We start from the raw sequence: 12,049 nt of genomic DNA, 5'->3' as shown, positions 1-12,049 counted from the left end.
GGTTACGAACTATGTGCGGCAACTCCGTCCTCAACCATTGCAGATCCATTATCAAGCACTACACTCTGTAAAAACGTGCTCAAGGCGCATAACATCTAGATGAGATCCACGCTCAACGCTCCACGCGCCAGGCGCCACGCTCCGCAAAGACGTGCTCAAGACACATAACATTCATACAAGCTTCGCGCTCCAGAACAACACACTCAACGCATACAACATCAGAACGAGCTCCGAGCTCAACAAAAACTATCGCTTTAACCATCACCACACAAAGTTAGATCTTCTTGAAGCAGTCTGGAACGCCTAACGCCGAGCAGGCATATGTTAAGACTCAAAGTACGCCCGCCGATCGCAGAAATATCTCGCTCGCCGGACTAAGGGGGGGACTATTGTTGGATATGGGCTTTGCCCCATATGCCAACTCGGCCCAACAAAGACTCACCAGAGATAGAAGGAAATGGGCCAACCTCGGAGGACAATCTCGGGATTTCACACAGAAAACCCTAGAGTGCTCTAACTCTACATTCGCTTATAAATAGCTCGAGACATCTATTGGAGAAAGGATCCTGACCCGCAGACAATACCTACAGAGCAACACTTTGCATCGAAAACTGCTATTGTCTTTCGTATAATTCATTCTTGTTTTCAGTTCGTCCCTTTAAGCTTGCTAGTTCGCTTGTGAACTAACAAGCTCTATCTCGACTCGTTTTAAGTGACGATCTCACGTTTTCCCCGATTAATAAAAGAACTTGCTTGCTCTTTCCCACAATATCTTTATTTGTTTAAACTGTGTAATCCCCGGTACAAACATTACCCACTATTACTCTAATTTTCACGAATCAAACAAATCCATACAAAAACTGAAACCCATTACTCACCTTAGCCCTCATGGCGAATTCACACTCTTCTTCACTCTTTTGATTCTATGCAGATTTCACGAAACAAAAATGAGCGGCCGACAAATCAGAAAGATTTTGTTGCTTTCAGTCATATTACTTCTTTATAGGACAGCGAAACCCTAAACACTCGTTTACTCCTTTTGCAAGTATTGGGCCTGTTCGATCCTAATTTAATGGCCAATAAAGCCCATATTGATGCCTTTCTAATCATCTTTTTTTAACTACAATTTAGATAACCATTAATTTTTTATTTATTAGTTAAGTAACTATGGATAATCCCCAAAATACATTCCATTTGTTTGGTCTTTTGCAAGTTTGAGAAGATTAACATATTAATCGAAACAACATGTTATTTTGTTCAAATAATTATGGATTTTGGAAAAATATCATGTTTATTTGTAAAAATATAGCACAAATTTTACCATGTAAATGTTGTATCACATAGTGTGCAATAATAATAAAATAACATATCATTTAATATTTAACTAATTTACCCTTGTAATTATAGATTATCTACACAAAGAATGTCCATCATTGTACGTTTTTAATAATAGAAGTTTATCAAAACTTACGATCAATGATAAAGACATAATAGGAAAATTAAATTTTGTTAGAGAAACCATAACCATTCGTGTGTGTGTGTATAAAATATCTTCCTCTCCATCCACGGCCATGCAAAATGTTAACTAATATCTTTGACTCACCCAATGACAAAAAAAAAACATATTAATATCTTTAATCACTATCACTCTAGCTGTCTCATTGCCTTGGCAACGACATGGACGAGTCCACTCGGATGGAAACTCTGCATAGCGGACAACTCGACTCGGTCTTAAGCCACCGATCCACACATTCGCAGTGGTAACAATGGCTACACGGAGGAAGCAGTTTCATCTTATCCCCTTCCTCGAAACCACCGAGACATATACAACACTCCTCCTCCTCATCCTCATCCTCCGCCGCTTCTCTCCGGAAAAGCACCACGGGCAAGCTTCTAATCGTCGCCGGATCAAGCCCTCCTCGGACGCAGAGCGTGTGTTGATCAGGAGACGGCTCGTGGATAATAGTGGCGGGAGTGTGTGGTAGGCAGCTCCGGTGGATGTAGAGAGTGAGTAGAGCGAAGACGAAGACGACGGATAACAGAGCCACGGCGAAGAAGAGTGTTCGGCCATGAATCTGGAAGTTGCGGTCGTCGTATTGGCTATCGTGCCAGTACAAAAGCATGGAGGCTTGTGGAGACGGTGAAGATGACGTCATTTTTGCCGGTTGGCGATGGATTAAGTGTTTCTTAATTATGGACGTTGATTGTGAACCCGGTGTGATATGTATTTATATATAGTAATACAGTTAACGTCAGTCGTCACGTGATTGTATTGATACTTCTTATAAAAATAAGCAGAGAGAATATTATTTTGAGTTAACTGAAGCTTCCACAAGTAGTACAACTGTATGTATGTACAAGTAAGAGTCAGGTTTGGAGGAAAGTGTAGTTTTATTTTTTTTATTAACTTTTTACTATATTGTTTGTATTTTTTTCTTAATTAATTTTGGTTAACATTATTCAAGAATTAATATATTAGGCAACATGCAATAATTTGTGTGTTTTTTTCAAGATCCAAGTGGTAGTAGCAATTGGCAAGTACGTAGCAAGTAGCAACATAACAACAATAGAAAATAAATAGCATTGTTATAAATTAGGTGCGTAAATCAGAATTTAATTAAGTTGGCTACATTTTTTAGTTGCTTCAGTACCGTTTATACATCGAACACGATTAACTCGATTACTTGGAAACAAGATGTGATATTTGATATACAATTGTAACGTGATTTAAAAGTAACAATAGATCGATTGCATCAAAGATTTTCAAAAGTCATTGACATGGAAGCCAATCAATAATTTCGAAAAAAAACTATTATGTAGAACATAAGCAAAGCATGTAAATTTGATCTTAAGTTCATAAACATTCCTTGTTCTTTGAACTTTTTCTTATCCACTACTACATTGAACGTACGTGCTGCAAAAGATCTAGATGACCATGATTTGGTTCTTCCAGTAATGATGATGTAATAGCATATTTACTTGGAAAATCAAATGCTTATTTCTACGGATTTCTTCAATTAGCTCTTCATCGAAACCATCATAAGTCTGACAACAAGTCAACAACAACAACAACAAAACTCAGCCTTTTTCAAACATTTCAGCGACATTTATTTTCGTAGTTACAAAAGCATTAGTAAGTTAGGCATGGACTAACATATCAACTGGTAAGACAGCAAAAAGACAATTGGACAAGACACGGCACGAAACATTTAACATACAATAGTCTATAAAGACCTAAACACGTTTGGGATGCTCTCCCTTACCTAACGATTTGTCTACCCATCAATCTTTCCTTAATTACATCCCACCATTTTTCACTTCCAAACTCCGATTTGTTATAGCGTAACGTAAATGATCTAGTTACTGTAACACATCAAACCTATAATAGGTTTTTCTTAATATTATTATTCCATAATAACATTTCTTTTTAATCATGACATTAATGAACTATTGAGATAAATTAATCATTAATCCAAACCGCTTCAAATGTTACAGGAAACACACTCCAAAACCTAAACCACCATTGTCAATCAGTTTAACTATGTAATCTATATCATCGTTACCCTTATTAAACGAAGCTTGACATTGACCATACTCTTAGTACATATGACTCAATTTATGACTAAACCGGTTCTCGATAACCGGTTACAAGGGGTGAGTAGTTGGATCCGGTTAGCAGAGGTAGGAGAGAAAGAAGATAATCGCCGTTGATGACGTCACCGCCGGTAATCAAAATCGTCTTTTAACCGTAATTTTCTCTTTTACTCTCTCTCTCTCTTCTCTACCCAAAAACAATCCGATCCAACACAAATCACACAAAAAGCTCTTATCCTAAGCCTCAATCCTCCACCGCGCACCTTAGCCTCCCCTCTCCGAGATGGAGACGACGCCGGAGACTCACCCGAAGCCTCACAACCAGAGCGGGTCTAATCGTTTACCGGCGGGGAGAGAGGATTGGTGGAGCGAGGACGCTACGGCGACGTTGATCGAAGCTTGGGGAGATCGTTACGTCAATCTCAACCGTGGCAATCTCCGGCAAAACGATTGGAAAGAAGTCGCCGACGCCGTTAACGCTAGCCACGGTAACGGCCGGCCTAAGACCGACGTGCAGTGCAAAAACCGGATCGATACGTTGAAGAAGAAGTACAAGACTGAGAAGGCAAAGCCTTCGTCGGCTTGGTGCTTCTTCGATAGACTCGATTTCTTGATCGGTCCGGTCGTGAAGAAACCTTCCGGCGGCGTTGTTAAGTCGGCGTTGATGAACCCTAATTTGAATCCTGCTGGATCTAAATCCACGGGAAGCTCTCTTGACGACGACGACGATGATGATGATGATGACGATGAAGATGATGATGATGCGGGTGATTGGGGTTTTGTGGTGAGGAAGCATCGTAGAGTTGAAGATGTAGATCTGAGTGAAGGATCGGCTTTTAGGGAGCTGGCGAGATCGATTCTGAAATTAGGGGAAGCGTTTGAAAGAATCGAAGGTAAGAAGCAGCGGATGATGATTGAATTGGAGAAGCAGAGAATGGAAGTTGCAAAGGACCTTGAGTTACAACGAATGAACATGTTGATGGAGATGCAATTGGAGCTTGAGAAGTCAAAACTTGGGAAACGAAGAGCTTGTTCAGGTCAAAGTTTTCATTTTTCCTTCTGTTTGAAGCTCTTTGAGATCAATCTTTGAGTTTACTGAAACTTCAGTTGGTGCTTTGTTTTTGTTGTACAGGTAAGAAGTTGTAGGATTATAGATTGTGGAGGAGTTACTTACTGTGGTGAGGCAAGGGAGCAATGTTTGGATCTAAAGCGCATACGAATTGGAGAAGATGTTATTATTATTGATCTTTAGGTTTTCTTAAGTTAGAGTGATGCTTTTTTTTTTTGCTTTTTTCCCATTTTCTTCTTTAGCATTGTAGAGTACATTGGTTGGTAGTAGCAATGCGGATTACCAAAAGAACTCTCGTAGTATCTGACATATCAAGATGTACTTTTGTGAAGTATCAATGTATGATGGTTTGTGTATCAGTGCCTGCAGTTCCAAATAGTGTTCATCCCTCTTTTTGTGATCTGCAATTAGTGTTCTGCTTAATCAGGTTTCAGGAACGCCTAGATTTAACCAGATGCGTAGTGCGGTTCTGAGGAGAACTCGTTTATCAGAGTCATTCATAATTCAGTTTGGAATTGATCAAAACCCACCAAGCTATTGATTTGGCTGTTTGCTTATGTGACTTTGCAGCACTCTGGAATCTCCAGGACAAGACTCTTGTGACCTGAGGTAGAAGAGGTGACACATGAGGCTGAATTATTGGAGCATCAAAAAGGAACATCGCAGAAGCATATCTATCAATGTTTCATGTTTGGTAGAATTTGGGGATGCATAAGCATGTGCTCTCCTATTCATACCTGACTTACAAAGAAGCTTTGCATCTAAAAAACCTCACTTTACTCTCGTTGGCCTACCACTTGATCCAAAACTGGTAAGGACTCTGACCTTCCAAGGCTCATCATGTACCTGACTTATCTCATCGCATGTGATGGTTACTTTTAAAGTTTAAACTCGATTCTTGCTTACAAAAGATAAAGTAAGCATCTGATTGTGCATATTGGAATTCATACATCAGAGATATACTTTGGATTCTCGAAGATGACTTGTCAATAAAGTGCAAATTACAGCTGATAAAAGAGATATGATAGAGAGATAAGGCCTATACAAAAGGAGGCTGTCCAAGATCATACAAGTAAGCATCAAGACTAGTAGACCCATCAAGCAACATCAAGTCACTGTAAGGTACAATATCGAGAAAAGCAGCGAGATCAGGAGAATTATCCAACTGGGACACGTGGTTGTTGACCCCAGAATGGGCAAGTAGTCGAGTGCGAGCAACGGCTAGATCATGTTGAAGCTCAAGCATCTTCTTCTGCAGAGAAGCTATGGCTCCAATGCAACCGTACACAGGATCCTTGAGACGAACCTCAGCTTCATAAGCCAACGAGTTGACGGTTTCTTGTCTCTGTTCTTCAGGAACCTCACCGAGAAGCTTACTGACGTTGCTGGCTCCAAAGACTTTATGGACTTTGGCAAAAGTTATTAGGTCACTTGAGCGGAAATAAGGAGCGAAAATGCAAGTGGGTGTGCATCGTCTCTTGAGGAGTTTGCAGGCTGCACAAGATGAGCTTGATCGTGGCTCATGCCCTCTCATCTCAAAATTGTTTTTGTTTGTTTTGATATTGGGTGGTAAATGTTAGGCTCTCGTTTTTTCTGAAGTTTTATCTCGTGTTTCCTTTATATATTAATAAGACTCTTTCAACTTTTTGTGAAGAAGAGTGATTTTGAAAGTAATAGGGGAACAAATGGGACACGGCATGGGCCTATTCATCATTTGTGTTGGCTTAAGCTTTTCTTTGCTAATTGCATGATTGGTTGTGAGTTCGAGTCCAAGCTCGTAGGTCATAAATCATAATCATATACTGGTTTATCTTTGAGATTTTTGGTATTGAGCTTTGAGTATAATGTTGAAAAATCAAAGGACAAGGTACTATAGAGATACAGAGACTAAAAGTAACCAATCAGCTAATTTCTCTGTTTTGAGAGTTGGCCGATGCTTAAAACCAATAAGTCAATCAAGGAAAAAACAAAAAAGATTTCAAATTGCTCCAAATTGAAGATGAAGTTTCTTTTCTTTCAAGGTGGCCGATGCTTAAAACCAAATAGAATTGATCACATATCACCTTTTGGTTCTTATTTTAGATTATACATATTTGATCAAAAGAATGTCAAAATAATAAAGAAATCACAGGTTGCATATAAATTGGAGTGTGGAAATGGAGAAGACAAGACATTTGACAAGAAAAGTGAGAGAGTGAGAAGCCCACCACCACCACCACCGTCCCCTTCACTATCCAATTTCCCCTTCTTTATTTGTCTTCCTCTCTTCTACTCATCATCATTCATTATAGTTGAGAATATACCAATAACAAGAAAAATCAACGCAAATTTAAATTTCTTTTTTGTTAAATCAGACATTCAAAAACGTTACGGATCTTGAAGTTTTCCAATCCTTATAATTGAGAGTACTCTTTCAACCTTTATAATGAGATTACTAATCTAAAGAATCTTGCTATCTTTCAAGATTTCAATCCTTATAATGAGAGTACTCTTTCAAGGTTGAAAGATTACAAGATTTCAATCCTTATAAAATCTTTCAACCTTTTGTGAATGAGAGTACAAATATACAAAACAAGTGATAATCTAAGAAGAAATTGCTAATAGCAACTTAACAAATAGTCAATAACTTAATTAAATCTTCTTATCTTGTCATTTCTTAAATTAACCCTAAAACATAGTGATTTATATAATCTCAGAGGCTTTCCTAACTTTTTTCTAGTAGTCTTCAGTCTTCACAAAGTTTAGCATATCATCAGCACTCGTTCTCCTTAAGCCACAACGAAACTCATTACTCATTGTAAGTTCTCTGTAAACTCATAACACAACACATATCACCATCAAAACACACTTCTCCATTCTCATTGTAAGTTCTCTGTAATATGTGTTGAATGAGTACTAGGTCGCTGACAAATAAATAGCTACGTCAACGTCTTATAAGGAACGACTGAGCTGACTTTGAATATATCAATGCATGTATAAGGTTTGTAAAATAATTGCTCAGTATATCTGTAACTAATCGATATGAACAACGGACATACGTATATATAGATGCGAGAGTATAATTAGGAAAAGTAAAGATAACATAGCAAAAAAAAAAAAAAATTACATGTGCATTTATCTAAAGGCTAAACTGGCCAGTTTGGGAACAATAACCGAAATCTAAACCAATCTGGATTTGGACAGAGCTGTTAAAGAGTGGTTGGTTGACGTTACTTTGACTTTCCTCGTCCAGATTCTCCAGATAGGCTATTAAAAACGAAACAGTTGTTAAACAAAAATAATTTCATTCTGCTGAGCTAACAAATGTACGTTTAAAAGTCAAAACAATACCTCTCTAGTGAGTTGCGTGCTTCTCCGTATACGATTGTTTCGGCCAAAAGGGTTCTTGAACCACTCTGGCTTGTAGGAAAGCAATATGTATCCAATCGTAAATCCAAAAGAAATACCAGGTATGAATCCTATTGCAGCTGCTATCCAACTAACTACCTCTTCGTCTTCTTCCTCTAATTCTGGTGTTTCATACTGTTGATGTGTGTGAATATCTCCGCAAACTTTGTCAAGAGAAGAGCCAAAAAGAAGTCCCAGGTTATCTTCAAAAGAAGAGCAAGGCTGCGTTTGAAACTGATTGCCTCCTGGTACTAGACCTGAAAGCTGGTTATGAGAGAAGTTCATGTACGCAAGGAATGAGAGGTTTCCTAGCTCTTGTGGAATTTCTCCTGAAAGCTTGTTTTGGGAAACGTCTAATGACTCGAGAGCTGTGAGGTTCCCCATTGATGAAGGGATGCGGCCAGTGAATGCATTGTTTGCCAAGTTAAGAACATGAAGCTCTTTTATTAGACCGATGGACTTTGGAATCTCTCCTTCAAATTTGTTTCCTGAAAAATCGATTGCGGTGTAAATTTTTAAGATACGTACCAGCTCCAACTCTACATCTTTATTCATCAAAACCATTGAATCATGGTAATAGCCAAGTTCATCTCCCATGTAACTTAAATTCGACCGATCTCCATTTGTCCCAAGTGATGACATAGCACTCCAATTCACAAAGTAATCTGATGGCAAAGTTCCACTGAAGTGATTATGTGCTATGTCGATGATTCGCAACTGAGGGAACAAGGCTTGATGATGTATTGGAGCAAAGGACAAGAACTTGAAGCTTTTTTAGAGAACTCAACCAGAACGGAAATGTGTCGTTGATTCTATTGCTTTCCACTTTCAAAATTTCAAGGGCCGATAAACGGATCAACGATCTAGGAAGCTTTCCCACAAGTTGGTTATGACCAACGTCAAGCGACCTTAGACTTTCAAATGCATGCTCTGAAAAACTACTCTTGAGATTTCCCAAACAACGAGGTATTGAACCATTAAAGCTGTTTTCAGATAAATCGAGAGTGTTTAGAGAACGCAACTTGCATATGAAAGAAGGAATCTTGCCCGTGAAGTTGTTGTTGGAGCCAAGCAAGTGCATCATAGATGGTTTCCGGACAGAGGCTAGTGCATGTGTATTTGATCTTCCGAAGCTGATGAATGTGTTGTTGGAAAGATTCACGTATTCCAAGTTTGGTAGCATCCATAACCATCCAGGAACTTGACCTTTGATTTTGTTGTTGGAAATGTCTAAAGCCACCAATTCGTGTCCGGTTCTTACGAGCACTGGAAACTCGGTGATACCGCACCCTGACAAGCGCAAAGAGATTATCAATTGCGAAGGAGGATCTGAAACTGAACTTTTGTTTGTAGCTGAAACAAGGTTGCCTGAGAGATCCAATGAACGGAGACTCTTAAAATATGATAAGAAATCATTCAAGTCAACTGTGCTGGTGGTATTCAAATGGGATAGGTATAGATATCGGAGTGACTTGAGATGCGAGAAGATACTAAACTCAATTGGACCTTGCGCGTTTAAATGAGAAAGGTCAAGAGACAAAAGGTTGACTAATTTGGACATGGATCTCGGGATTGGACCTATAAAGTTGTTGTTGTCAATGGATAGAGTTTGTAGGTAAGATGGTGAAGAAATATTACCAAACTCAAGAGTGTCGTTGAGTTGGTTATCACTCAAATGAATTTCAGTCAAAGAAGAAATGGTGAAGAGAGAAGAAGGGAGAGTTCCAGTGAAAGCGTTGTAACTTGCTCTAAAAGTCTTCAAGTTGGATAGTGAAATGATATTGGGAGGAAGCTTGCCTGTGAACTGATTGTTGGAGATATCTAAATCCGACAACGCTGTCAAATTCAATAGTATAATGGGAAAATTTCCTCTGAGCTTATTGAGATAAACTTCCAAGCTGGTCAGCTGTTTTAGATTGCCAAAAGAAGATGGTATTTCACCATCGAGATTGTTATTAGCAAAGTGGAGAGAGGTGAGATGAGAAATATTTCCAATCGAAGAAAGAATCTGACCCGAAAAGTGATTATCAGAAAGGTCAAGAGAGGTGAGATGAGAAAGCTTTCCAACTGAAGATGGAATTAGACCCGAAAATTTATTAAATGAAAGGTCAAGAGTGGTGAGATGAGAAAGGTTTCCAATCGAATATGGGATTTGGCCAGTAAGATCATTATATGAAAGGTCAAGAGTGGTTAGAAACGGAAGGTTTTGAAGACTGCTATTGGAATGAAACCGGCCATATAAAAAACTGCAGCGAAGGTCTAGCTCGACCACATCTCCGGACTTGGCACTGCACTTGATACCCTTCCAACTACAGCAGTCGCTGTTATTCCCCCATGACTTCGTCTTCCGATGAGATTCAATGCTTAAATCCATACAAGAAGGATTAGGCTTCCCAATATGAAACTCGTTTTTGAAAGCGAGAAGTGCATCCCTTTGTTCGGGACGACACAGAGAATGCTGCCTAGTAGGAGGAGCCCCAAGCACGTCTTGGAAATAACAAATGAAAAATAAAATAAAAGAAAGAGTAACAGGAATGATACTCGTCGAGTTCAATAAGCCTTTCATTTTTAATTTTCTTGAATTTAAAAGAAATAAGAGAATGAAGAAAACCAAGGAAATTGTGAGATGGTAATAAATAACATGGTTTCGTGATCTTTCTTATATACATAATCCAACACAGCTTGACTGACTCACTATAACTAGCCTTTCTATCTACCAAGTATTCTTTCACGTTGAAACGCAAAGACTTTAAAAAGTCTTTACCTTTGAGTAGTCAATTTCCGCACATTTTGTCTTACTCTTAAAGTCTTCAAAAAACTGTTGAGATGTCAAAAACTGTTGAGATGTCAAGATTGTTTGTATCAATTTTACGCCAAAAAAAAAGTAATAATAAGAAAAGGCTAAAGCCTACTTGTATATGGATAAAAATAAAATGCAGTCCCATTTGACCACATGCCACAGGCCAACTGCTTGGTCATAATGATTCACTTATATTACACAATCTTGGTTAATGTAAGTTGATTCCATATGTCAAAAATTCTAATATTAATACAAATAATAAAATGAGGAATTAATCCATATATTAGCACATATTTAATAACATTTTATTAATTCCAACCAGTCTTTTTTCTAATCTGTCCTACTATATAACTTTGTTGTATAGTATTTTAAACTTTTATAAGTTTCTAAATATTTATAATATTTTAAAGTTTTTACTAAGTTTATATGTATATCAATAATATTATTTTAAAAATGGAAATCAAAGTTTTTATCTATATTAACATTTTTATCTACATTAAAACTTGAAGCTAACAGGTTTTGGAAAACAAAACAGGAATAAAATTGTTGTTTTTTTTGTTTGCAAAGAATTCAAAGATAGAATATTTTTTTAAAAAACAATAGAAGGTGTCATTAATATATTATAGTTTGTTTTATTTCTAGTTAGAATGAAACGTAAAATATTTAGGAAACAAAATCTGATGTAATTATTATTTTGGGAAATCTTATAGGGATTAAGATTGTAAATAGTTTTTTTAAATAATTGTACTTATTTCTCTTCCTTTTTTTTTATATTGGCATTTGAAAAACAAAGCAACAAAAAGACATAAAAAAAAAAGAGAAAGGGAGAGAGAGTAGAAAGAGAGCCCTCTCCAACCGGTGTTCAATTTCTTGACTAGCATATAAACAAGATAGTTAAGAATATGTATCCATTTCTCTTTCGTTTTTCTCAGACTGTTGTTTTGAAATTTGGTTAGGTATGTAGCCATATCTCATTCACCAAACGAGAATCCATACGACTATGGTCACGTAATTACCATAGAACATAATTATTGTATAGTTTTAGAATCTACACTAGTATTTTTTGTAGCAGTTTTTGCTCAAAAATATGTTTTTGGAAAGTTTTTGCATTTAATGTCATTTAATATTTATGTTCATATCCAAACAAGTTTAGTTAATTCTCTCTACTATCTTTATAACCAAACAAAATTAAAATATTT

General features: G+C 37.4%; 3 protein-coding genes and 2 pseudogenes across 7 annotated transcripts; 1 reads left to right on the top strand and 4 right to left on the bottom strand.

Moving 5' to 3' along the window:
• Positions 1-1,440: 1,440 nt before the first annotated feature.
• On the bottom strand, positions 1,441-2,507 carry LOC104766202 (RING-H2 finger protein ATL66 pseudogene; annotated as a pseudogene). Its single transcript, XR_015582333.1, has one exon. The product of XR_015582333.1 is annotated as an RING-H2 finger protein ATL66 pseudogene (transcript).
• Positions 2,508-3,433: 926 nt separating this feature from the next.
• Positions 3,434-6,376, top strand: LOC104766287 (trihelix transcription factor ENAP1). 3 transcript variants are annotated; one of them, XR_015582290.1, is made up of 3 exons: positions 3,446-4,631; positions 5,234-5,474; positions 5,671-6,376. XR_015582290.1 is itself a non-coding variant. In XM_010490243.3 (2 exons), the coding sequence occupies exons 1-2, from the start codon at positions 3,878-3,880 to the stop codon at positions 4,738-4,740; spliced, it is 768 nt and encodes a 255-aa protein (XP_010488545.2). In that variant the 5' UTR covers positions 3,434-3,877; the 3' UTR covers positions 4,741-5,022. The 3 variants fall into 3 exon arrangements, 1 of the variants encoding a protein (XP_010488545.2); XR_015582287.1 differs by having other exon boundaries at positions 5,619-6,376; XM_010490243.3 differs by lacking the exons at positions 5,234-5,474; positions 5,671-6,376 and adding an exon at positions 4,727-5,022 and having other exon boundaries at positions 3,434-4,631.
• LOC104764856 (LOB domain-containing protein 21) lies at positions 5,624-6,197 on the bottom strand. The gene has a single exon (XM_010488452.3). The coding sequence runs from the start codon at positions 6,195-6,197 to the stop codon at positions 5,703-5,705; it is 495 nt and encodes a 164-aa protein (XP_010486754.2). The 3' UTR covers positions 5,624-5,702.
• Positions 6,377-7,644: 1,268 nt separating the features above from the next.
• LOC147949527 (receptor-like protein 43) lies at positions 7,645-8,692 on the bottom strand. The gene is made up of 2 exons (XM_087487989.1): positions 7,994-8,692; positions 7,645-7,909 (listed from the first exon to the last, which is right to left on the bottom strand). The coding sequence occupies exons 1-2, from the start codon at positions 8,690-8,692 to the stop codon at positions 7,823-7,825; spliced, it is 786 nt and encodes a 261-aa protein (XP_087344115.1). The 3' UTR covers positions 7,645-7,822.
• Positions 7,645-11,245, bottom strand: LOC147949526 (receptor-like protein 34 pseudogene; annotated as a pseudogene). Its single transcript, XR_015582084.1, has 2 exons — positions 7,994-11,245; positions 7,645-7,909 (listed from the first exon to the last, which is right to left on the bottom strand). The product of XR_015582084.1 is annotated as a receptor-like protein 34 pseudogene (transcript).
• Between the last annotated feature and the right edge of the window lie 804 nt (positions 11,246-12,049).

Source organism: Camelina sativa, chromosome 1 (genome assembly GCF_030686135.1).
Source record: "Camelina sativa cultivar CO46 ecotype springtype chromosome 1, ASM3068613v1".
Taxonomy (NCBI): domain Eukaryota; kingdom Viridiplantae; phylum Streptophyta; class Magnoliopsida; order Brassicales; family Brassicaceae; genus Camelina; species Camelina sativa.
Note: the sequence above shows the minus strand (reverse complement) of the source record. Positions and strands in the feature narration are given on the sequence as shown.